This window comes from Toxoplasma gondii, chromosome IV, assembly GCF_000006565.2.
Source record: "Toxoplasma gondii ME49 chromosome IV, whole genome shotgun sequence".
In the NCBI taxonomy this organism is placed as follows: Eukaryota; Apicomplexa; class Conoidasida; order Eucoccidiorida; family Sarcocystidae; genus Toxoplasma; species Toxoplasma gondii.
Genome location: NC_031471.1, coordinates 1012445 through 1037698, shown reverse-complemented (window position 1 = coordinate 1037698; position 25254 = coordinate 1012445). Strand labels below are relative to the sequence as shown.

At 51.0% G+C, this 25254-nt stretch overlaps 3 protein-coding genes and 1 non-coding gene across 4 annotated transcripts; 2 read left to right on the top strand and 2 right to left on the bottom strand.

Annotated features, from left to right (window-relative positions):
* Window positions 1–1487: 1487 nt before the first annotated feature.
* TGME49_319320 (hypothetical protein) lies at window positions 1488–9326 on the top strand. Its single transcript, XM_018782947.1, has 2 exons — window positions 1488–3622; window positions 3965–9326. Exons 1-2 carry the CDS (start codon window positions 2700–2702, stop codon window positions 7995–7997), a joined length of 4956 nt encoding a protein of 1651 aa, XP_018638020.1. The 5' UTR covers window positions 1488–2699; the 3' UTR covers window positions 7998–9326.
* A 1196-nt stretch (window positions 9327–10522) lies between these two features.
* TGME49_319330 lies at window positions 10523–10604 on the top strand. The gene has a single exon. It is a non-coding gene; the product is annotated as a tRNA-Ser (tRNA).
* Window positions 10605–14095: 3491 nt separating this feature from the next.
* Window positions 14096–20542, bottom strand: TGME49_319340 (hypothetical protein). The gene is made up of 2 exons (XM_002369780.2): window positions 18108–20542; window positions 14096–17624 (listed from the first exon to the last, which is right to left on the bottom strand). The coding sequence occupies exons 1-2, from the start codon at window positions 18662–18664 to the stop codon at window positions 16736–16738; spliced, it is 1446 nt and encodes a 481-aa protein (XP_002369821.2). The 5' UTR covers window positions 18665–20542; the 3' UTR covers window positions 14096–16735.
* On the bottom strand, window positions 19783–25183 carry SRS17B (SAG-related sequence SRS17B). The gene is made up of 3 exons (XM_018782948.1): window positions 25098–25183; window positions 23430–24617; window positions 19783–22954 (listed from the first exon to the last, which is right to left on the bottom strand). Exons 2-3 carry the CDS (start codon window positions 24031–24033, stop codon window positions 22419–22421), a joined length of 1140 nt encoding a protein of 379 aa, XP_018638021.1. The 5' UTR covers window positions 24034–24617; window positions 25098–25183; the 3' UTR covers window positions 19783–22418.
* Between the last annotated feature and the right edge of the window lie 71 nt (window positions 25184–25254).

Here is a 25254-nt window from a genome sequence, read left to right as displayed (position 1 = left end):
CGCGTCACTGCTGGTCAAGTGGCGTACCATTCGGCATGACGACACTGTGTTTGATTACTCTGACGCTTTTTTGCACCAACGAATTGTTGGAATCATTCAGTTTAGTACACGTTCCGGCATTTGCCGATGCCAGCAAAAACTCTCCCACCAGGGAGAAGCTGGCACAGTGCCCACAGCGTCTGCCTTCGAGTGTGTAACATATAAAGTGAAAATCCTAGGGGCTATACGCAGCATTCGATCGAGTTGGACGCATGCCTATTTGCCGGAATCAGCGGAGCCTTTCCCGACGATGTTCAGATCTCCAGATGCACCAACTTCAGGAAAGGGAAACCAGTACACTGATGGCGTTGCAACAGAGGATTTCTCGCGTCACCAGTCAAACGGAGGCAACAACGTATCGTCCCTCAAGTTAGGAACGCACAAAATTGAAGGATAGCCGCTGCGTCCAGAGAACCCACGGAACCTAAGGATTCAAAGCGGCATGTTTTTTCTAGGTAGAGAACACCGGCTGGTCTTGTCACCTAAGAGGCATTATTGCAATACTGTAGGCGTAGTGCTCCTTTGGGCGTCAAGTGCGACGCTGGAGGATGCGTCCGTTTCGTCTGTTATTTTCTTTTTTTGTGATCGTAACTCTTCTGGAGTGGCAAAGTGGAGCTACGAGTATTCTATTGTTTTCGGCGGTGGAGAGAATCAGAATAGATCTCGCATCTGAAAGTTAATTTGGGCGCCGGAGTGACTGGTAGACTGTCCACGCCTTCCCTTCATGGAGAGCCGTGGACAATTAACCGCCAATCAATCCGTGTGACGGAAAGGATGAAAAACACAAACTGCAGTGTTCGTTGAAGTGGAAAATTCTTCCATGATTGTAGGGAGAACTACCGGTAGCTTTTCGTTTGACTGTCATTCCCACAACGCATAAGAGGCTGGTGATTCTGGATTGTATTCTATTTCAGCACCCGGGATTCGTGAAGTAGTAGAGAGGTGAGAGCCTACGGTGAGTTAACACAACAAGAATCAGTGGCCATGGTCTATGTTTTTTTTTCTGGCGCGTCATACGGGTGTAGGTCTGCAGCCTGTTCTGGATAGAGACTGGTGTTCTTCAGCCAAGGGATCTACTTTTCCCTTCGTTGACAGCCTGGACTACACAGCAGTTATACTTTTTTCAGACTGACTTATTGGGTGCCATTCACTCACTACTGCTATTTTGGATTCGTCATCTGTTGGCTAAAAACATGCAAGTACTGTAAAACCACGCTGTTCCACGGTGAAGAAAGAAAGTGACCATTGCTGAAGCACCGTGCAATTAGGGTTCACGAGCACGGCAGTCAGATCACCACCCCCTCCCCGCCACGTTCCCCCTCCCTCCCACCTTTCATCTGATCAGGCCGCCTGAATCTGTTTGGGGCTCTTCGGGTCATTGGTTTGGAGACCACACCTAGGCTGTCTTTCTTCGTCGGAAACTTGGTGTATTTTAGTTGCTTTTAATCGAGCTCTCACATCCATCTTTGGCTAGCTAAACCTCTGTGCCGCTCTTTAGTTCCTGTAATAAACTCGTCCACCAACACCAGCAGATGATAACCCGCTGCCCGCTGCGAACGCGTGTCTGTGGCATGTCGCCCTCCCGAAGTGGAGAAAGGAAACCCTCTTGAATGCATTTTCTTCCTTCTTTTTCTCTTCCTTTCCCACCACTTTCGCTTCCTGTATCTGATTTTCTGCCTCTTGAGCTTGTAACGCCACCTAAATAGGTGGAAATTTCCTTTACCGCGTGTCAATTGTCACCCGAAAGTGTGTGTAGTCCCGTTCGTTTCCAACAAGAAAACGGCGAGGCTTCTTGGTTCTTCCAAAAGTTTGCTTTGTGGTTCTCAATTCTGCAAACTTGTCTGTTTTTCCCCTTCCATTTTGATTGGTCTGAAGGTGTTTATGGACGTTCTTCGGTCTAAATTACGATTCTCGGAAACGCTTCGTAGACGGCCCGATTCCAGAAACAACCGCCTCGGGTAGCGAAGGGCTGTCTGTGTTTTTCGTCTGCTGTTTCCGCGTTTTTCGACCACCAGAACCGACACCGTGGAACAGGGTGCTTTTCTGTGCAAAGCTGGTTTCCAGTCTTCAGAAGAAAAACAGGGTGGGGCTTCGCTCTCAGTGAATCAGGTAATTTTGATGCCTGGTGTCTTGGCATCGACGATCCAGTCTGCGGTTCTGTCGGTGTGTTTTCCATCCAACGAGAGCGTTGCCTTCTTCCGAACCAAGCTGCGGCCGTCTAAATCTCTGCGTCAGCTACGGTTGGTTGATTCTCAGCTGCTCTCAGAGCCGTCTCCCATTTCAATCAAAGCCGTGTTGAACAGTTCTGGGTCTTCCGCGAGCGCAAAATGCCGGTCTTTCTCAATCCACCCCCGTGTTCTCACTCCTCTAACGCCCACTCGCCGTCTCCAGCTCTTACTCTGGTGTTCCCTCTGTGACGTCTCTCTGCAGCCTGTAATCGTTCTTCTCCATTGTCTCTCTTTTCCTTGTTTGCGTCGTCCCTCTCTCGGCACCGGCAGGGAGCTCCGGCCCGCGTCGTCTCCTCGCGGGCACTCAACTAGTGTTCCGAGAAGAGAGCCTCGAGCGTTGCCTCGTCCTTGTTTCTGCCCATCGGGGAGCACCCCACCCCTTCCATGTTATGACAAAGAAGCTGTTAGAGTCGTCTCCCGCCGGTACGGACCATGAAGCCGGCGCCCACGCACGGTTCCCACATTGCGACGAGGAAGGCGGAAGGCAAGCCAAGGAGCAACGGATTTAGGTCTGGTCGCAGAGCGAGGCGGAACACACAGTCCGAGGCGGACTCTGCAGCATCGCTTATTTTTGCTTCGCCTCCCTCTCATTTCTCGTGTTTCGCTGTTCCTCCCGCAGAGTTCCCGCTCCCCAGCCACTTCTCGCCTTTTCTCCCTTCTCTCCCGTCAAAACTCGGGTGTCTGTCCCACCCCTCTATGTGCGCTGCTCCGCCTCCTCCAGGTCGCAACGACCCCACTTGGTGTTTCTTCCCAGGCTATGCGCCGCAGTCTCTGACGCTGTTTGCAGGGCCTGGCGCTCCCAGTCTCGCTCAGCGTTCCGTGACTCGAGCGACGGGACCTCGGCAGGCGGAGGCAGTGCACAGCTTCAGTCGATGCGGCTCGAAGACAGAGGCTCAGGCGGGAGAACCAGCCTCTTGTCTCCGTTCCTCCTCTGGGACATGTGAGGCGATGTCAGAAGGTGGGGTTTCTGTGTCTCTTGATCTCGCACGGGATCGGGAGCTCGCGCAAATTGCCGACGCGTGCGAGGTTCTGGGCAGGCAAGAAAGGCATCTGTCTAGGGCGGCATTCCGCAGCGACACGGCACCTAAGCACTTGAACAGGAGATGGGGAAGGCACAGCGAGGGATACAGAGACGGGGTCCCATCTGCGTGTGGCGCTCGTCTACTCTTCAACGCAGACGAAGCGCCGGACCCCTTCCAGCCTGAGGGCTCTAGAGGCTACGGAGAGCGGCGACAAGCTGGACACAGTCCAACCTGCTTCCCTCCTTACTCTGTGAGAGGGGGAGAGAAGCGAGAGACCATGCATTGCGTAGTAGCGAGCCGTGGAGCTCCGGAACACGGTAAACGTCAGCACCGGTAAGAAAATAACACTTTGGCTCGATTTGCGTAGCTGATCTTCCGTCCCTCATTCATATGTGCTTTGTTGCTCCCATATGGATATCTGTCTATCTAAGGTGTGTAGAGGGAAACGGGTGCAGAGACACAAGCGTAGAGACATAAATGAGTGGCTGTAAGCCGGCAGGGTTGATATTTTTGCGAGTCGTCGTGTGAGGCGATTGTCCGGGCAGCCTCGTGCCCTTCTTGGTATATTCTTTCTGGTTGTGCGTGCTCGGAGAAACTGTATGTTCCTCCTGTTCGTGTTTTTGCCTTCTTTGTGTCCATGTTCTCTCTTTTTCTTTGTTTTCCTGTGTTCTTTAGCGCGACCTCTGTTCCGGGAGACGGAAGAAGCAGCAGCCTAGAGGAACGCCTTGTTACCATTCCTGTCGGCCCGACGCTGGAAGTTGCGAAGTCAGGGGACGCGGAACATTCCCCACATTTGTTCGTCTCAGAAGAAATCAAGCGGAACTCTTCTTCCTCTTCTTCTTCAGGAGTCTCTCCTCATCGTATGTGTTCTTCCCATCCATCTGATCCAAGCCCTGTTGATGTGACTCTTGCTCTCGAAAGTATTGCTCGGCGTGCACGGTCGTGTCCGTCTTCTCCTGTTTCTCTCAAGTTGTCTGCTCTGTTTATTTCCACTGCGTCGTCTTTGTCTCCTACGGCAACGCAACGTCCTTCTTCCTCTTCTCAGTGTTCCCCTCCGCCCTCGTCGTCTTCGCTGTCCACGGAAGGTGCAGACGGGGACGAGGCCTTTCGCCCGCTCCGCCTTCAGTCTCGCTCGGGGTCGCCGCCAGTTGCGCCAGAAGAGGGGTCATGGCACTATCGCCGTTGTCCAAATCCAGTGTCCTGGCTAAGTCGGCAAATCAATTCCACGCTTCGAGTTTCAAGGGTGTCGGAGCTGGATAAATCGCAGAGAAAAGAGGGTCACTCTCTTAGTCCGCATGCATCCTTCCCGCGTTCTGGTTCCTCGACGTCGAGACCTGCAAAGGCGAAGGTGAACGGGTGCGAGTCTCCGAAGCAACCCGTGGCGAGGTTCACGAAGAACTGGGTGGTGCCTCCCAGCTTGTTCTGTAAAACATCCTGCAGTCTGTCTGCTGAAGGTCTCTGTCCGCCGTGCTGCTCTGTCGCGTCTTCTGCATCAGGTTGCCTCGACTCTTCTGTCGCCATCCCTTTCTCTCTCTCCTCCTCGGTGGGCGCGTCCCAGTCAACGGCGGTCGGCAGGCTAGTTGTCTCTTCGCTTCTTGCGGAAGGCGCACCCAGAACGCGGGGTAATGGTATGCAGCAGGAAAGTGAAACGGGAAACCCAGGGGGCTCTGCAGATGGGCTGTCTTCGCCCTCCGAAATTATCTCGGATTCACCTCGTTCTCCGTCGGAACATGACACAAACGCTCACTTTTTCCGCCACGAATCTCACTTCCCTTCTCTGTTTTTGGAAGCAAAAAGCGGGCCTCGAGCCGAACCTTCAGTGCCCATTGAAGACGGGAGTCAATGTGGGACAGAAAAAGAATGCAGGCAACTGGGTTTTCTGGATTTACCTGGCCGGATGAACCCCGATTCCCCGTGTGTCTGCGCAGCGTGTGGATCTCGCCCGTTCTCGAATTTCAAGAGAAACGAAGCGCAGGCCAGCGACAGAGAACAAACGGGCCGAAAAGATGCGAAGCAGCTTGAACAAGAGGTGAGACGCGATTCAGCACACTGCGCGAAACAGGAAGGAACAAACGGAGCACGCGCAACCGTTTTGAAAAGGACTCCTCCGCGTCTTTGCTGCTCCTTGACCAACTCCGTTCCGGCCCAAGCTTATGCAGGAGATGTGTTTACCCATGAGCAAATGGAAAACGTTGACTTGGCATTCAAGACTTCACACGAATCGGCGGGAGCGTCGCCTTGTGTGTGGCAACAAAGAGAGAACGAGGCAGAGAATACACGGAGAAGACCTTCGTTGGTATATCCGTCTCAGAGACCTCTTGCCGAGACGAAGGGGGAAGGCAAGTGCCTTCCGAGTCTCTCAAACGCTCAGAAGAAGAGAGACACCCTGGATAACCCAGTGAGGAACAGTGAAGAGAAGGCGGAGAGGGAGAACGAAGAAAGGGAAAAGGTCTCAGGTATCGACTCCGCTGAATGGGTTTTAGAACGAAACAGTTTCACTCATGGAAGAGAAGAAGCGCACAAGCGAGAGGGCAGACACTGGAAAGAGGAAGGTCAACGACAGGAGAAGGGTCGTCGAAAATGTCCGGACTTCCTATCGCGAGGGTCTGAGAGATATAGAGACGAGGAAAAAGAAGGCAACTCTGTGTCTTCAAGGCGTTTCTTGCCGGGGAGACTGCGGCCGAAGACCAAATGGAAGGCGTTTTCTTCCTCTTCTCCACGTCCTGCTCTGTCTTCTTTGCCTTCCGCTGGGCCTTTCTTACCGTCTGCTCTACCCCCTTATTCGTGTCTTCTTCCTTTCTCTCATCCGTCATTTTGTCCTTCCGCTCGTGTGTCACCTTGTTCACCTTCCGGTGTGTCATCCCCGCTTCACCAGAGTGCGTCAAGGGAAGGAGTTCGAGACGTCGGTTGTCAGTTTTTTCTTTCTGTCACCTTGCCACTGCCGTGCACCCTTCTACCGGAGGACGTTGCGGCAAGTGTAGAGAGAGTCGAGAGGAAGGAGGACCGAACAGGGGAAGATGGAGTGTCCAAACATGTCGCTACTCCGGATCTGCCATCTTTGGCTACGTTTGTGGCTGGCGAGCCGAGTTCTTTCCTGCGAACTCAAGGACAGAGAGAACAGGAAGGTCCAGCAGAAGACGCGGGAACGGACACGGAACAAAGCGGAAAGTTTCTCGGAGAAATAGGTCGAGCACAAGAGAAGCAGGTGGAGGAGCAGAGCCAAGAGGAGGGTGAGGGGGAGAGAGGGGCAGGAGAGTGCGAAGCGGAAAAAGAGCAAAAGCACGAGAGAAGAAAGGAATGGTCAGGAACCACCGGAGAAACGAGGGATGAGCGAGAACCTCCACGAGGGCGCAGGAACCCGAAAAATAGAGAGGAACAGGGAAACGCGTCTGCATTCTCTTGTCCACGTCTGCAGCAGAACGGGGCGGTTGTCATGGTTCAGGCTCTCTACGACTTGAGTCAAGAGCATCTCCTCCTCCCCGCTTATCACGTGTACGATAAGTCTGGCGTTTTCCAAGGACTCCTGCCGTTTGCAGCCTTCATGAAGACCCAAAGTCGCTCGTGTTTCAACTCGATGCCTGGTGCGAATGGACACATGAAGCAAGAAAGAGCGAACCAAGAGGGGCGAGAGAAGTCGGCGGGCAGACACCCGAAGAACAAGGCACCGGGGCCGGCAGATCAGTGCTCAGATAGTATCGAAGTGCCACCGAAAGATCGTCGCCGCCAAGAGAGGGCAAGTTTTACGGGGATCGGGACGGAGTGTAGGGTCAGTAGGAGTGGAAGAAAGAAAAGAATAGCCGAACAGAACGAACGGGAGGAGAGCAACGAAGCCTTTTTTCAGCAAACCATCGTGACACCTCTCCCGGTACTTTCTCTGCGGCAACTTGAATCTCTCCATAGCGCCGTAGCTCGAATGTATGGAAGCGAGGCGAGCAATAAGGGTCTCCTTTGCGCCCCCCGAAAGCAACTCCTGTCATATAGCTCTCCGCTCTTATGTTCTTCCCCCTCTATTTCCTCTCCGGGTCCTGTCTGTTCTCCGCGCGGCTGCTCTGCTCGAATGTCTTCTGCGTATGCGGCCCCTTTCCAGTGGCCGCTCCTGTCTTGTACCTCTTCAGATTCCTACTCCTCCCCAAGGTTTTCTTGTTCTTCCTCTCCTCCGGATTCGGCGTCAGTCGCTGCCGGGCATTTCCGCGTTCGTCTTGGCGCGGGCGAAAATGGTGGGGGAGGCTTGCAGCTAGTTGGCCGGCAGGAGGTGGTAGCGGCTGTTCGGGGAGGCACAGGAGAATGCACGAAGAAAGACCGCCATGAGGCAGAGGAGAGAAGACGGTTTGACGGGGAGACGGTCGAGGTGGAGAAGGACGCGCAGCGACCTGTCGGAAGTGGTAGGATGAGAAAGAGACGGAGAAGAAGGAAAGAGAGTAGGGCTGGCGAGTGCGCAGATTCAGCTGAGAACGCAAGAGCGTGTACAGAAGGACAAAGCGAGAAGGCAGAGAAAGATGCGGAGGAAAGCAACGGCCCTCCACATCCAAAACGAGCAGAACTGAAGGCGCTCCGGGGGGTTTTCGCCGCCCTCTGTTATATGGCCTCAGCCCTAAGGCATGAACCAGAGAAGGACGAGAAGTGCAAGTCAGATTCCGCCAGTCCCAGCCTTCTCGACAGCACACAGAGCACAAGTACAATCAGCGGCCCCATTGAAAATATCGCTTAGAGATACGACGCTTTGCGATTACAGCCTAAAATCGTGACTATATGTAAATACATGGATTTGGAAGGGTCATTTGTCTAGCAGGAGCCTCGGCGACGTTACCACAAGAACTAGCAGTGATATCTGAACCTCAATGAGTGCAGAGCGATGGAGCACTTCTTTTCTGCCAAAAGCTGCTGCTCAATGAAGGAAACAGACATACTGTGTAGTGCCTAAGCTACATAAAGTCGTTGCTGTCGAGTGTGCAAGGTGGCTGACTACCGGCCAGGGACAGCTCTCGATGAAACAATGCTGGGATAACAACATGGGGTTCGTTGAAAAGCTGCCAATGTTGTTTTCGGCAGGAAGAATGATGGTTTTCTGGAAGCATGTGAAACGTTTGAACACTGCCATGTCATCTTTCCGCTAAAGGAACTGCTAAAGAAGCAAAATAATTACCGTTTTCCGGCTTGCCGAGGCAAAATCGGCTGGTGGGGATACGTGGGGATATGCATCCCATTACCACATATTTAGTGGAATTGTTTCTTGATTCGAATTGGGAAATATCTCTGTACGACGTCGGAGCAGGGAGACGGCGGAGTGTTCAGAAGGGTGGAACGCTCCGCACGGCATCGTTTTAGTGTGTCTGCGTAAGAGGGAAATGTAGAGGATCCATATCCTATGAGTATTTTGAAGGTCTCTATTAATTCATGATAGCTGTGAGATGAATGGAGAAAAGCGTTTTGGGTAGGGTAAGTGTCTGAGAGTTGTGCGGGGGAACAGGCCATGCGGGAAAGCAAGCTCTTGCTGGATTCTGCAGGATTTCTGAGATGACTTCCCTTTTTTCTTAGCGACTATATTTGTTTTCTAGCGTTGTTTGCCGGGCTCTCCTAGTGACTGCCTCTGAAGCCGTCACGGATGAGAGCATTTGAAAAGGCAAACCTGGTAGTCATCCGGTAGCAAGGATCCCTGTATATTTTTTTCGAAGTCAGAGACATTGCCAGATTAAAGCAGCTTTCCTGTCCTGTTTGCAGTCTTTGAAGTGCAGGATTTTGGGTTGTTGCAAGAGAGGCATAGATTCTGTCGACGTAGGCAGTTGGTCTCTCGTGTTTGTCCATTCCATGGTGTCTGTCTAAAGGCGTAAGTGTGCTTGTTCCCCTGGGAGACTACAGCTTAAACTTGTCACGTATGTCGAACAACAGTTGGAAGGATGTGCTGTGTTGATGGGGGCTTGATAAAGTCGAGTTCGAAGAAACTTTACCCTTTTCAATATTGTCGAGTTGATTAACAATCCTATACAGGTAAGATATGTGGATCTGTCGCCCGTCTTAGTAGATCCCTTGGTTTTTCGGGACACCATACAAACTAAGGAATTATACATTTTGAACAGTAACACCATTCCATGTTTCTCCAAGCAATGCAGTTGTGACTCTGGTGTACATTGGTCTGGATGGGCAAGCTGACCCGAGATTAGCCTCCCACGGGAATCCACACATTGGGCTTCGATTAGTGAGGTATGGGGGGCATCCGATTAAATAGCCGTTTGCCAAGATTTACAGTCATAGGTTATGAATCAACCGTGTGTCCACTAGCTCACTTAGGGGGTTCTGCCAAAACAAATGTCATCTCTTACCACAGTGCTAATAAGCAGCTTTGGGGGATGGATAGAAGTGGTAACACAAAAAACGATGTTCAATATTACATCAGAGGCGTAGTTTCCTCTAAGCGGCCAGGGTGAAAAAGTGTGGTATTGGTCAGGCGACTTGCAAGCAGCATCGCGTCTTTTTGTTCGAAACGCATCGCTGCGACGACTACCACTCTGCAGGAAAATGCTTTTGTATCATCAGCTGATTTTGGCCTCTACCTGCGCCACCTCAAGGCTCCCACGGGTTCTTGCTGAAACATGGGTTCGTAGCTGTGGTGACGAGATGTGTGCATACACGTCTGCGTTCACTTCAGTGACGATACATACGGTCCCACCTGGAGAAAAAAATCAGACGGAAGGGAACCACTCTTTTTAGGGAGCACTGCAAAAAAAAACACATCTGTGCAGACGTGTTCCATGGATCCCGTATGTATGTGACGGACCATTTGAATGACTGAAATCAACTGGCCGCTGCTGGTTTCCATACTTGTGTGAGTAGAACGGCCACATAATTTTTCTAGCTGCTGACTCGCAGCCGATGAAACATTATGCACTACAAGCAAAAAATAGTCGCCACCTGAAGACAGGCGATGCTTGTGCACCCATTCACGTTGCTGCTGACGTTGAAGATCTAAGCTGTTGAACAAGATTCGAGCCTTGCGAAATCCCCAGGTCCGTGGTTCAAGGGCTAGGCGAGTCCTTCCACTTCTGGCAACCGTATCTACACGATTGAATCATCTGGAACTGCATGGTCACCAAAATTGCCGAACGGTAGCGTTACCTTTACATTTCTGTTGATATGCGTTTTTGTGCACGTTCAATTGTCTATTGCCTCCATCTTTCAACTAGTAAGTAAACGCTTGAATGAGCGAAATTGTGTGCAGCAGGCTACGCTTGCATGTCAGGCGGTGTGTCCGAGTGGTTAAGGAGATGGACTCGAAATCCATTAGGCTCTGCCTGCGCAGGTTCGAATCCTGCCGCCGTCGTCGCTTTTCGCTTTAGCCTGGTAAATTTTCTGTTTCGTCGTCGTCATTGTCATGGGTAATCGCATAGATTTTTCTTAATATGAATTCTTCATCTGCCATTCAGTTTGTTTTATGTGCGCTTCTGTGGCGGAGGAGGGAGAGAGTGGGCGAGAGAATCTAGACGCCCCGACTTGGGACCTTTCGAGAAACAGACCACAAGGTCAATCACCAGAAGTCGAGAGCAATACGCTGATTTATCCTCCTACTTCCCCACCAATAATCATAATCCTTTTCAGTGGGGGAAGCAATTTCTTGCCTCGAGTGTCGTCAACTGCCGCGTGCACCGCAGGCGGACAGTCGCACGAACACTGCGTGACAAGAAACGCACTACGCATAGAGTAGCCATCAGGTTTCCACTGCATGTACCGCCGCACGTTCCTGAAAACAGGGGAAACCTGTGTTCCTCTATTTAGACTTCTGCGGCTTCAGTGGTGACGTAAAGTAGTAGTGAGTACTGAGAACCCAATACTGCAAAGCCATCATCACGAAGGACACCTGACGCTGCAGATACAATAGAGGATGCGAGGGCTTCCAGCACCTCTCCTTGTGTTGCTCCTCCATTTCTGCCTCGCAGTTTGCCCCAAACGTGCGTGTCCATCCTCCATTGAGACTCGTGGCATTTCCATGGCTATCTACTTTTGGCACGAAGGTCCATACATCCCAAGGTTCGGCGGCACCGCTTTTGGCCCCCCTAGATCATCAAATAGACTGTTGAGCTGAACCCTTGCAGCTGCTCCGCCTCGTAACCCGGTTCTGCTTTCTAAGGTTCTCTTTGCGCATGAAAACATATTTTTTTGCCTACCATATCAGAACTGTCATGGAAGTTCGACCGCCTCACCTTATAAGCAGGTGCTAGCTTATCAATAGGGTCGGTTTCAGGAGCTATCATTCATCTGAACCGAAGCATGCCTATTTTTATGCGATTCTGATTTCCTTCCCATGAGACACTCTTTATCAGTTGACGGAGTGCTCGTGATACATGGGCAAATGGGCACGACCGGTGCAAGGGATGCCCGTCAATTTTTTGTTCACGACGCCGCAAATTGTGTAGACTAACGCTCTCCCCATTCCCGCGGCGTCACATTTCCCTTGCAGACTGCGAATTCCATTCAAGCCGATGCCTCCGATGCTTGTATTCCACTAGAGACTGTTTTCATTCGGAGGCAGAGTTGTGAGGGGCCTCTGTCACCGGAAAGAGGGTCTGGTGGAACAGAGTTTGCTGACAGTAGTTTACGAGCCAGTACCAGTTGGGCAATCTGGTGCCACTGCTGTGTCTGCTTCGAACGCTGGCAGGTCATTGAAATGCTCCTCCTTCAAGTCACAAAGAACCACTACGTCATTGAGAGCAATAGATGTATCCCAGCCGCCGAAAATGATTAACTTCGATCCGACTTGAGTGCAGCTATGTCCGTATCGCGCTTTTGGTGCGTTGCCAAACGATGAGCAGGTTTCCCATGTCATGGTTGCAGTACTGAAACAGGACAACAACGTCTGCGGCAGATCGTGCACTTGGTTGTCATCTTGGCCTTCTTCTTGAGAATGGTGGATGTGTTTTGCAATCATGCCGTAGTGGGCATTAGCTCCAGCCCAGCCACCGAAAACGACGAGATCGCCGTTCAAAGCAGCCATCGTGTGTCCAAATCGTGGAGCAGGAGGGTTGCCATGCGTGCGGACGCGATACCACGTGAAAGTCACCATATCCAAGACGGCGAGGTCCATAAGGTACCAGTCCTTGAGCTCAACCTTCTCCAGCAAGGCATCGCGTTCTGCCGGACACAGCTGTTTTAGTGTAGCAGGACGACAAACAAACATTCGATTTGGCCACTTCATGCAAAATGCCTTACGATTATATAACTGGGTTGTAGCTAAAGAGAATATCTGTCAATAAGCGATCTCCCACGGTAAAGGGTAAATGGGCTTTCCGACGTTGGAATCCCGAAACCACTCCCTTCGGAGACGTGCGGCAAGGCGCACTCTTGTTCTGACAAGATGCTCTGTGACAGTCAAGGCCGAATGGTTGACGTGTAGACGCAGAGACACCCCCAAGACGATCATCGCCACAGTAGAGCTCCTCATGATCGGGTGTAGTCAACGTCGGTGGTTCGATGACGCATGTGTATCTGCCATACTGAAATTCTTGTATGCTTGAAAACACAGACCGACTGCCGAGTTGCTCCCAACAGATGATTTCTGGGTAGTGTACATTCAGTAGTCAGACCAATCCCGTACACTGGGGGGGGGGGGGGAGGCAGTGCGGTTTTCCGTGCTAAACATGGTCAGTTTGTATCTATTTCAGCATGTATTATCATGTGTGAATGAGAAGGCAGTGGATGGGGGGCAGCGCGAGGGTGACATACATATGTTTACCCAATCGACAGATGACGAGACTGACGATGTAATAGTATATTTTTAGAGAAATCAGCGCAGGAACAGGGTGGAGTTGACTTGTAGTCCGTTGTTCTGATGAAATCCGTGAGCCGTACAACCAACAGTTGGAACTCTCTGACTCACGGTGACTCGAAGCCCATGAACGACCGTCACGTTAGCGGTTCTACCCCTTGTGGTGTGTGAACACGTGCGGGTTACTCTGAGACTCCTGAACAGAACGCCAATCTACTTATGGGCATATGAGGCTTTGGTCCTTCCCTTCAAAGGGAACATGACTTACTTGAACTCGGTGCATTCCACCACAAACGATAAGCTGTCGTCCGACAACCAGGCTCGCATGACCGTATCGAGGACAAGGTGGAGTTCCACTTGTTTCGGGTTGACTCCAGGTCATATCCTGGAGGTTCATGCAGAGTAAATCATTTTTCAACTCTTTTTCACGTACGCCACCAAATATGTACATGGAGGGACCGTCGAGGTTACAAGAGTGACCGAAGCGAGGGGATGGACAACCTGGTTGGCCTTGAGGACCCTGGTACCACGTGAGCGTCACCGTATCCAGCGCATGTAGATCAGAAAAGTATCGGTCTCTGTCACCCTTTCCACCAAAAATGATGATACGCCTACCAACAAGAACTGCCGAATGGCCATATCGTGGAAGGGGAGCTGTCCCGCGGTGCCTGGGCAAGTCAAGCCACTGGCTCTTCTTTAGATGAAGAACGTGAAGATCATTGTAGTAAACAAAGCCTTCCTTCGCCCCCCCATACCTGTGGCCACCAAACACGAACAACCGGTCGTACACTAGCGTTGCAGTGTGCCCTCCACGAGCGGGTGGAAGCGCCCCTTCGATTAACGGTCTGGCCCACCGCCATCGCGCGGCATTTGCAGGAAGGTGGGAAGCGCAGATTGTTCCTGAACTAGAATTAATGTACGTCAGCATCGCGCCCCGGTGCTCCAAGTAGTGTTGTTGCTTGTCGGTCACTCGGGAAAAAACTGCTTTTTTCAGAGACGACTCTTCGCAGAACTGCTTTCCAGATCAGTGCCCGAAAGGAAGCACAACGGCGGGCCAGTCAGGCAGTAAAACATCTCGCAGCCTGCTGTCGACGCCCCGACAAAAAGCTGCACTCATTCTATATCACGTGGAGGCAGGCATTCGTTAGTCCCTCATACAAGTGAAGACGAGACCGTCCAAACAGGCGAACGGGACTATGCTACGTACAAGTCTAGAGTACATGAGGTGAGGACACATTATCCCGCCGATATGACCTGAGTCACATTATAACGCTACACCGCTGTGACGCATGCCGGTCACTCGAGTACTGAATACTCCTTTTTGGGGTTGTTTAATAGCTAATACCCCTTCTGAATCGAAACAAACCGCTTTCTCTTAATCACTGTTGTCAGACAGCCAGAAACGCATCGGAATCCACAACACGGCATTTTGAGGGAACAGGAGAAACGCAGGTTGCTTCTAGAGACACTCACTTCCTCCATCCGATATACGGACTTCGCCGCTGAACGTACTTTTCTGGCTTGGGCCTTGAGGGGGCCCACATAACGGTTGTTATTGATGCACGATAGGACACGGGCACAGATTTGAGATGCCCAACTTCTTGCCGAGAGCTCAAAGGCTCCACGTTGGCACATTATGCGCCAGCGCTAGCTTCGAAAAATAATTGTCGTGTTTCACCTTTCGTACGCTTGACAGACGGGATGTGAAATTTTGGCGGTGATGCACGCCTCTTACTTCTGCAATTTGACCGATATCCCCGTTTGGACTCCTCTAGTTGTGTAAAGGGACACGTCCACTTTTCAATATTATTTCTGTATCGTTTTATATACTCCCGAGGCAAAACCTTATCGAATTCCGCATGCTTACACACCGAGGAGAGCGTCCACCTCGGGTAAACAGTGGCGAAGAGCTTCAAGACCACCAGGGCGAGGTGCAGTTCTGCAGACAACTGATTTCGTTACTTCCCCTGTTCCCAGTCCACAAACTGCCTAGCTACCGAATACCACAGAGGCTTTTTCACGTATTTGCAACATTACCAAGGCGGAACGTACACGCGCTGTGACATACTCCCAATATAGGGCACCTCTAGGCAAACCTGACTGCATTTCTCCACGTCGTTGATCGATGTAAACGAGTTCGGGGCTAGCAGACATTCAATTATACCTTTACTGTGTCGTTTGCTGCAACAGACGCACACTGACTACACGGACTGCCGTTGAGACGTAAGCCACTGCACACCTAGGTTCTTGAGAAGCTCGTCCTGACACTCGGGTACTCGCTCCCCGTATATTTCGGCAGCGCGTTTTACTTGCGGCTACAATACCATTACGCAAGTACGTTCGGGGCTGCTACCAAAAAAGTGTTAAATTGGACATGCGGAAGCATTTCTACAGCACGCTTGCGTCGGACCCACAAACCTGGGTAACTAGACACAGATAGCGAGCAACGCCACAAAGAAGTTTACTGACGTGTAATTATATTTTGTAAAGGGATTGTCTGTTCCTTTAATTGCCGTTTCCCATCCCCTGTACCCTGCATAAGAATGAAATACACGTTCTTTTGATATTGCACCACGAAAATTACCGGTCATACTTATCCGTCGCCAGTGGTGGCGCCCTACGTCCCGACGAAAGCACAACACAGAGAGCGTCTACCACCAACGCCTGCAGTCATTTGGTAAAGGCTTGTCAGTACCGGCGTCACCTCAACACAACAATGACGAAGTACTGCATATCCCCACGATGCCACCAACGTCACTCCTCAACAGTGATCGTGTACGACGGTAACGGGCTCATTCGCCTTTAAGGCCTTTAACAGTAGGGCCTAGCTCACCACATGACGGACAGCACCATTCCATTCGCACCAATAAATGGCTAGCTGGCAGGCACTTGGGACACACCACACCAGGACGGACCAGGTCCAAACGACAAGCGAAAGCAACTCCGTCCCCTGGGCGCAACCGCAACCACGTAACGGTCATAGAGCAGCAGCGAGGTTCCGCCTCCACCGGCCACAAGAATTCTACGGGCGATGGGGTTTCATTCAGACCACCATACAGCTCCAGCGGCGTCGCCCTCTCTTCACACGTTGCAATGCTGGATACAAACAAATCGGGTGTTGAACGGTGTTAAAAATACATGACCAACCATCTCCACGACGTTGTCCATGCACGTATTTAATCAAGTATGGCGAAGAAGTGGTACTATAAAAGGCGGCACATGCACACACTCGCGCGCGATTGACTACGCCTTGTTGTCTCTACCATACCACACGAACCCGCACCGCGCGAACGGCACAATAACGTAGAACTGAAACTGTACACCATCCGCCCGCAATGGCTGCCCTTAGCATCACCTCAGTTTTCGCGGAGGCCAGCAGTCCTTCCCACACAGTTTTGAACAGCAACGCTGCGAATAAGTGTCTGGGATAATTGTCCTCACTCTTGTGAAATCCAAGAAACGCCTTCGGTCGGGTAAACGCCACATCAGAATACCGCCCTTAAGAAACGCTCCGCGTTCTTTGCTGCCTTATTCTCTGTTCATCATTGATCGGCTATGCTTCAATACATGGCCTTGATTTTGCGAGGCTGTCAAGGAAAACACCTCCTGACCGCCAGGCATCACACTGAATTACTCAATCGAACCCACTTAATCGAACAAACCACACACCACAGCTCCCCTTCAATAATCCGTTAGTACGAGTTGAGCAAGTCACGAGCAGCAGCACGACCCGACTGATCATCTACGGGACCATTTGTGGCGGTCGTCGTCACTGGAGAAACAGTCGAAGCGACTTCTTCAATCGCAAGCCCGGCACCAAGAGTTGCACCCTCCGAATCGACACCAAAGGCAGCCCCATCTGGCTTACTGACCGGTTCGCGTCGCTTCTGCTGCTGTTCTTCCTGGACCTGATCCTGAATGACTTGCAAGTACTGAGACGCATCAAGCGCGTCAGCAGGCAACGCGCCATTCGGCTCCCCAGTGGCCGCTGCTGAAGACGGGAGAGTCATGCCCTCATGAGGTGGACTGGAAGTAAATCGACGGAAAGCAATTTCAACTCGCTCTCCTTCTTCATAACTTTTCACGCAGCTCGCATACTCAATCTGAAAGGATGCGGAGCATCCAATAAGGCAGCCCTTGGACAAGTCATAAAGACTGGCGACGGCTTCGTCGGTTTTCGTCACCAGGCCCCGAAGTTGAAATCGCAGACGCTTCGCATCGTCCGGATTCTCAAGCAACTGAATCCTTCTCAGTAGCTGCGCCTCAATGCTATTGATGATGAAGAACACCTCCAGTAGTTTGGGAAGCGTGTACTTTCCGAAAAAGAAAAGCGCTCTTTTATTCTTTGCAAAACGGTCAGTCAAACTTATGTAGCGGGCGACCGACGAGAACATCGTCTGAGTGTACTGCAAGAAAGCAGACACGACCGCGTCGAGTCGAGAAATGAGAGAAAAAACAACCGGTCCGTCAGTGAGTACATATTTTCGAAGGTCTTGAATTTGCTGCACGAAACCGTCCAGTTGCTTTGGTGCTGTTGACATAGTCCGCGAGGGCTCCAAATCCACGTACTTTGCAACGAACCTGTTCAAGGCATGCGAAAAAACACAGCCGAGATTGAACATGAAAACAGAACGCACTTTACCTCAAAGCCATCGCGTCATACGGACGGGTAAGCTTCCTGTCTGTCGCGTTGTTCGTTATGCAGACGGTACGTTACAATAGTACGACAACGCGCCGTTTACAGGGAACGGTTACACCGAGAGAACACATATGCTCTCCGAGAACGTAAATGATTACGCGGTCGAGTTACATCGTATACAAAACGACGAAGGGGGTGGCTGCAGCATACACTGAGAAACTCTCTCGGCAGGGGGAGAGTTAGCTGTTAGCGATGTCATTCGAGACTAATTCCTCAGACGGCCTGAAACTTGAATTAATCTGTCACGTGTCCCTATAGCCACTACATTCACGAGGCATCCTGAAGTTCTCTTGCATCCAGTGCCGTCTGAACACATCGACTGCTGCGAATAATCCACCAGTATGACACATGTGAAAAACACGTACTTGGCCATGTGTGGATCTTGCAGGACGACAGAAAGGGCACTGTCGTCAGCCTCCGGATTCCTTTCGAGGGCACGTTGCTGCGCAAACGTATATATCGGCATGTAAAGGACTTCCAGGTGGCGGCGATTTGACACGATAATTTTTCGGAGGTCGGGTTTCATCCCCAGCAGTGTAGTTATGCGTTCCAAATTATCCTGGAGTGGCCCGATGTCTAGCTTCTCGAGGGCCTTGTTACCCTTCAGAAATTCCGCCGCTTGCTTGCTAAAGTCACCGAGAATCTGTTGAAGTGTCTCACTATTAGGCGCCATACTCAAAAGCGAGGCAAAACTAAACCCTCCGCCTTGAGCATCAGAACCTCCCACATTGGATGGCCCTTGGCCACCCTCCGCCGATCCGTCGGAAGCGGAAACAACGAAACAGACTGAGCTCGGCCCTTGATGCCCGAGAAGGCAAACGGCAAAACAAAATAGAGCAAAAAATAAGAGTGCATTTCTTCCACGACAACACAGACCCCGACGTTGGGAAGGCAACATAGCGGCGAGACGGTCGCATGCCATGGTGACGGCAGAGAGGATTCAGTTACGTGGGCGCAATAAAGTCCAAAAAACCAAAACCAGACGTATATGAATAATCACCTAGCGTGACCGAGTAGAACAGCCTTGCGAGAGGTTATGGCAACAGTGAACCAGCTAGCACTACTAGAAGAACCAGCCCTGCCAAGAACGCCACAATGGAAGAATACGTCGTACTACCGCTTCTTAGCTGTGCTACAGCTTTCCTTAAGAAAGGCGGGGTGACTACACTGCGCTCATGTGCCAAAAAACTCGTCAAGTGCCGTGGAGCTTTCTGCCGGAACAAAATTTCACACAGCTCAGCAGATTCGCTTGCGAAGCGTGGCTGAGGTCGTACACTGAGGATTTCATCGATGGGGACCAAGAAGAAACACGCATCGAAAACGTGGCACAGCCACCCGGGCAGCCGGAAGTTACCGAAGAACGGCGTTGGAAAGCGAAAAAAACCGAAAGACTGCGGACACTCCACGCAAACAACGCATGCAGCAATGCTGACCGTTAGTAACTCTAGAGATTTATTCGCTTATCTCAGTTGCCAGCAGGTTTCTAACGGCTGATGGCCAAGCAGGTTGCGAGAGGGAAAACTTGCGGAACGCGTGGCGGCAAGCAGAGTCTACTATCCCATACACAAAACATCAATAGCCAAAACAGATCCAATTCGAAGACGACACAATGTTTTAAACAGGTCCAAGATGCCACAAAGAAAGATTTCACGCGGCACATGTGAACAAGTACTCCTTGAGGGAGACGCGCACTGGACAGGAAATCTGGAGAACGAGAGGGCGACCGAAATGCGGGAGACATCGGAGACTCCAAAGGTGAGGGTGGCAGGCAACTCCACCGTCCTCTCAGCTGGATTGCTTCCTTACTTCAATTGGAGGCCCGCTTTGACGTTTCCATATAGTAAAAGATAAACCATCCTGGGGCATCTCCAACGAAGGACTGGACAACAGCTTGGCGTCGGTCCACGAAACGTACTCTGGAATGCAGACAGGGAGGTACGGCGCAACCCCTCCTCGGTATACAGCAAACCGTCGTCCTCGCCCATCCAGAAAAACCTTGCAATTCTTTTTCGGCGGGCGAGCACCAAAAGACGATTTATCCTCGACTTTGCGTATCCTCACTTCGACTGGAAGGGAAAAATAACGGTGCAGCAGATGTATAGGAACCAAATGAAATTCTGGTGACACTTTCTGCCGTCACTCAAGACACCGCGGTGCAGATTCGAAAGAGCAACGCGCCACACAGCGGCAGCTCTAGTCTTGGTACCTATCCGTTGCTGTGAAGGAAAGAACAACTTGTGGAAGCAGATTAACGGTGCTGCGCGTAGTATGTGGAACTGTGTGAGTGGCACATTTATTTTATATCACATACAAAACCTCGCGGCGCATACGTATTATGCAAACTGGGGCGCTCGCAGTGCGCTTTCTTCGGTTGTGCAAGGGCTACCGGCTACGCGAACCGGTTTCTTCTGGCCGCCAGTAGTTGGGTAATTCAGGATCTTACCGGCGTTCACATTGCGTGTCAGGTGCGTTTACCCATTCGACAGGAGCGCGAAGAAGCTATATTGTTCACCATGCTTCACTCTTCGAAACCCCAATTCAGTGGCGATATATGCTTCGGCGGCCAAACTGATGTAGATGCAGTATAGGGACAAACACAAAGATGCTGGGGACTTGAGGAACATCGTCGCGCGAAATCAAGTTATTTCGTTGAAGATCTACTACCCAAAACATGGGACGTGTATTTCATTGGAAAAACTAGTCCCATGTACGATCGTTATCTCTAGCTGCGGTTCGCAGTCCTTAACAGCCCAATAGCGATGACGTTTGTCCTCCTGTGGTCTCCGGATAACTCCCCAGGTACACTGACGGACTTATAATCTCTACTATTTTTTACATTGTCTTTATGGTGACGAATACTCATTTCAAAGCAGCAACCGTTTGCACGCTAGACACGGAGACGTTGATTGAGAGCGCAAACGGGCTAATTTAACGCTTGACTAGTTCAATTTATGTAACGAACAACATCCCGACAACGACGCTGGAACACGACCACGTGAAGGACCCTAAGCGCTCGAGGGTGAGGAAGCAGCGAACGTGGAGCAATACGAAGGGACCAGGCGAAGTTGAGTCTGCAGTGGAAGACGGCTGTATTCCATCGCCCCAGTGAATCAAGGCTACTGTTTCCTGTAACATACAACGTTTCTCGTCACTTATAGTTCTGCCTATATCTTTTCATCCACCGCTCCTGCTAATGGCGAGAGCAGATCATGCAACTTGGCTGCTGATGGATAATCCTGACTGACTAGATCAGACACGGAAATCGAGATGGTGGTGGTGTCCTGACGTGCGAGCAGAACACCAGGTAAGTCGCTTCGTTGCTCACTAACGCCATAGTTGAACACCTACTACCGACTGAGTGTATGAATCAACCCATTTTTCAGGAAACGAACGTAATATTTCATGTAATGACATCGCAGGTTGGTCCCTCCCCTGTCAGTCGAGGACCCTACAAAGCCGCCGTCTCACGTTCCGCTTGGACAGGATGCCGCCTTGTCCCCCCATCATCCGCACAGCACGTTGTATGAATGAGGGGTTGCTGAAGCACAAGCACTCCTTCCGACAGAGAGTGGCAGCTTGGTACAAAAAGGGTGTGACCTCGCCTCGACCACATGGTGGAAGCGGCTCCACACGCACCAGCAACAAAATCACAAACATACCATCGTTTGACTACTACGCTCCTCGCGCGGACAGGCTAACTGAGTGAGCGACTCCTCACACCGTGCAGCAACCACTGCAACACACATCACCGTCTTCTCAATCACATACCCGAGTACTCGCCTCTATGGAAAACCCCATTCGCGGTTTCGTCTCCGGTTCCTGAGTAAGACAACATATTGTGCGTACTTATCGCTGCTTTCCTCATCCCATGGACGAAAATACTACCCAGGGGACAGTTCGGTGCGGCCACCACTCAATCTGCATAGCAGACCCATTCTACGCAAAGAAGTAACACATCTGACCCACCCATGACCCTGCTATTGTGCTCCTTTGTCGTCTCATGATTCTAGAGGTTCCACCACGTGTCTTCCAAGAGCTGTCTTTTTTTGCTGCGTCTCTCCTCCTTGGAATCTCCCCCAATTCTTCGATGTTCGATTAGCCTCCTCCTATCTAACGCTGGTATGCTGATGCGCATATGAACTTTGGCTCTGCGTAAATCAACAACACTTTAAAAAAATAGCACCTGTAGTTCGTATTTTCCTGTCTCCGACAAAAAAGCCTTCTGCGTCAAGAACACAAAACCAGGTGTCCACCAGGACACCAGAAAACACAGAAAGTTATGGAGGAAAAATTTTCTTCGTGTAAAACATACATCGAAAATTCACCATCTGTTATTACACTCGCAAACCTGTGGCGGCTCCATGTGTCCCTGGCATGCATGCGCAAATATGGCGTTATGATACAAAATATATCCCCGTGTGATCCGCTCTTGTACCGCTCAACACACCGGGTACGCGGCCACCAAATGAATACGAGTAACAGAACACGGCGTAGCTCTTCGAACACGACCTCCACTGACGCATCTAAAACGACGACAAAACGCTATCAGTAGCTGAGACATGGTCATCCAGATTGGAAAAACCGATGTCAGACTTCCTTGCGGTCGCAGTGGTCTGTGACTCAAGAGCTCTGGTCTCTAAAATGGTACACGCCAGTCTGAGGTGGGATGCGGCATTTTACATGACAGCTGCCAACCCGGAGATGACACAAAAAAAGGCAGCTGTGGTGGTAAAGGAAATGATACCTCCACCTGAATTTGTGACAGTAGGAGTTAACGAATTCCCTGGATTTTGATTTCGAGATTGTCCGCCTTCAGACCTTCGTCCTTCCGACGCAGGCAATAGGGCCTGCATTATGCAGACCCCTAGACCTTCATCCTGCCGTGGGTCACCATCGCCTGGCATACATGCCATGCAAAGTATGCGTGGCTTCGAGAACGAAGACGTAGAGGTGATCAAATAAGAACGCGAAACATCCCGATTTTGAGAATCAACATTAACTGGCTTGATGGTAGAGCCAGACCCCACGACATCTTCCAGCTTTGCTTTGGCCATACATCGGGGGCCCGCCCGAACGTTGTCACTCTCTTTGAATATGTCGAGTACCGGAAGCCCTTTCGGGCAGTGGACGACAACGCTTCTGTCTGACCCGTCACCATCGAAAGCCAGCATGTTTCCGTTTGGGGGCACGGCGGGGTTGCACACCCTAGAACCTGGACGCCGCACACAAAGGGATGTACATTCCTGCTAGAAGTTGACACCGCATACCGAATACACAGCGGAATCATACACTGAAACAAGTGACGGAAAGGTCTACCGGGCGACGTTTTGTGGCCAGTATTAACAGGCCACCAGTTCTACAAAACCGACAGCAGGCTATGGGGTAGCTAACAAACAAAAAATATCTTCGCAACCCGCGTTGTTCTCCGTTGAACTGAGACACATCTCCAGAATGACAGACTCGGCCGATATGGGCTCCACAGACAGTTGAATGCGTCAGAACAACCGCCGTGTTGGTGCACAGGAAGCTCAACACCTCAAACAGAACCAGAGAGGCCTCGCTTAACAGTAAACAACATGGATGCTGAGTCTATCTCCTGTTCACACCGTCGGATCTTGAAATCAAACACTTTTGGCTGTCTTAAGCAGTCCAGTGGGGTGGTAGTATACAGCACAGACATTGCTTACTTGGCAGTGATGCTTTCTTGACTGTTACAGTCACAATGCACGACCGGCCCGCGGCATTTCCATTCTCCCTGCAAACGAAGCATGCCTTCTTATCGCTGTCAAGAGGCAGTCCCAGAGTGAGGAGCAAGCTACTGCCTTCAAGCGATGGCGTTGATGGTTGCGGACCACGGACTATGGCGGTCGGAATTAAAGTACTCACATCGACCAAGCGCGTCGTGTCACAATTTCCAGCCGCATCCACCCCGAAGGCAGTATCAAGCTCAGTTGGGCTGAGATTTTGACTCTTTTTTCCGGGGCAATGAAAAGCAACACCTGGACCGCTCGAGATGGTAAGGTCCAAATGCCCGACACTGCCATCCTCGCGGTACGGGCATTCCTGTGAATCCAACTGGAGAGGATCCGCTACCTCGCCCAACGTATAAACGACGTAGTCGCTGATGTCATCAGGATCTAAATCAATTTTGGTATCGGGCACCTCACCTGTGTCATCAGGATTATTTGCTTCTCCCGCAGATGCTGCGCTGACGGAGGCACAGAACGTATGAAACGTTGCCAGCAAACACCCAGCCACTGTTAAACAAACAAGAACCTTTTGAGACGCCATAGCTGAAACGAGTTCTTGGTGATGTACGAACTGGCTAAGAATAGATGCACAGGGACAGGCAATAATTTATTTGACGTGTCATACGGAGAGCGGTTTGGCAGTGACGGCGAATAGCTGGTCTTCGCGGTCCACGAAATGTGTTTGTACCGCACACCTTACCTGAGCCACCAGGGTTGTTTGCTTCTCCCGCAGATGCTGCGCTGACGGAGGCAAAGAACGTGTGAAACGTTGCCAGCAAACACCCAGCCGCTGTTAAACAAACAAGAATCTTTTGAGACGCCGTAGCTGAAACGAGTTCTCGGCGATGCACAAACTGGCTAAGAATAGATGCACAGGGACTGGCAATAATTTATTCGACGTGTCATACAGAGAGCGGTTTGGCAGTGACGGCGAATAGCTGGTCTTCGCGGTCCACGAAATGAAATCAGTATGGGCACGCCGTGACACGGACTAGAAAAAACATTAATGTGCTGGATCGGCAACTGCTACTAGCTTGCTATGTGTTAATTGTAGAACTAGAAAAGCGCTATCGTCGGTAAATGGACAGACGGGAACTTGACTCGTTGCTTTGGATACCCGGGAGCCTGGTCAAGGCAAAACACAAGAGGGAAGCCGAAATGTCGTATGCAGGGGACATAATTTCCGTCGACATTCACCCTTTCTCTCCCAACTTCACTTCTTCCATTAATCTTCCGCCTCTCAATGTGGCTTCTGGGCGTACATTTTTGCTTCTTCACGCTGCCTCTGGCCGTGCGATTCGGTGGTATTCGGAGCCGTTACGGTGTGGCGGCACTGCCGTGTGTGGCCCCCAACTATCCACATGCTGACACAAATGCTAATGCGTTTGACAAGCCTCACCAGCGCAACATCATTGGACAAAAGTGGACTACCTACGGCACCAGCTGTGTAACAAACAACGTCTTTTATTTGCTAGTAACGCTGTTGCACGTCCATTAACGGTGCGTCGCACACCGGGAAAGAACACCGAAGACACCGCAACCAAAAGGCACATAAAAGCACAAACCCTCAAGCATCAGAATTGCTTTACTGTACGAGCTACTTACCTTAGTTCTGACAGGTATCTTTTTGCGTGCTTTTGAAGCGTCCACTAAGATTCCAAGAAAATTTTTGGTGTGCACCTCCATTTGGCAGGTCCTACCGTTCGAGTTCCTACTCTTTTCAGCCCCTGCGCATGTTGTGAGGGCTTCAGGAAGGATAGAA

Bases quoted from the DNA above. Each gene is read 5' to 3' on its own strand.
- TGME49_319320 (XM_018782947.1), top strand. From the start codon at position 2,700: ATGAAGCCGGCGCCCACGCACGGTTCCCACATTGCGACGAGGAAGGCG. The intron at 3,623-3,964 runs GTAAGAAAATAA...TGTGTTCTTTAG, and splicing joins CACGGTAAACGTCAGCACCG to CGCGACCTCTGTTCCGGGAG.
- TGME49_319340 (XM_002369780.2), bottom strand. From the start codon at position 18,664: ATGGCATGCGACCGTCTCGCCGCTATGTTGCCTTCCCAACGTCGGGGT. The intron at 17,625-18,107 runs GTACGTGTTTTT...TGCCTTGAACAG, and splicing joins CAAGATCCACACATGGCCAA to GTTCGTTGCAAAGTACGTGG.
- SRS17B (XM_018782948.1), bottom strand. From the start codon at position 24,033: ATGGCGTCTCAAAAGGTTCTTGTTTGTTTAACAGTGGCTGGGTGTTTG. The intron at 22,955-23,429 runs GTAAGCAATGTC...TGCGGCGTCCAG, and splicing joins CAAGAAAGCATCACTGCCAA to GTTCTAGGGTGTGCAACCCC.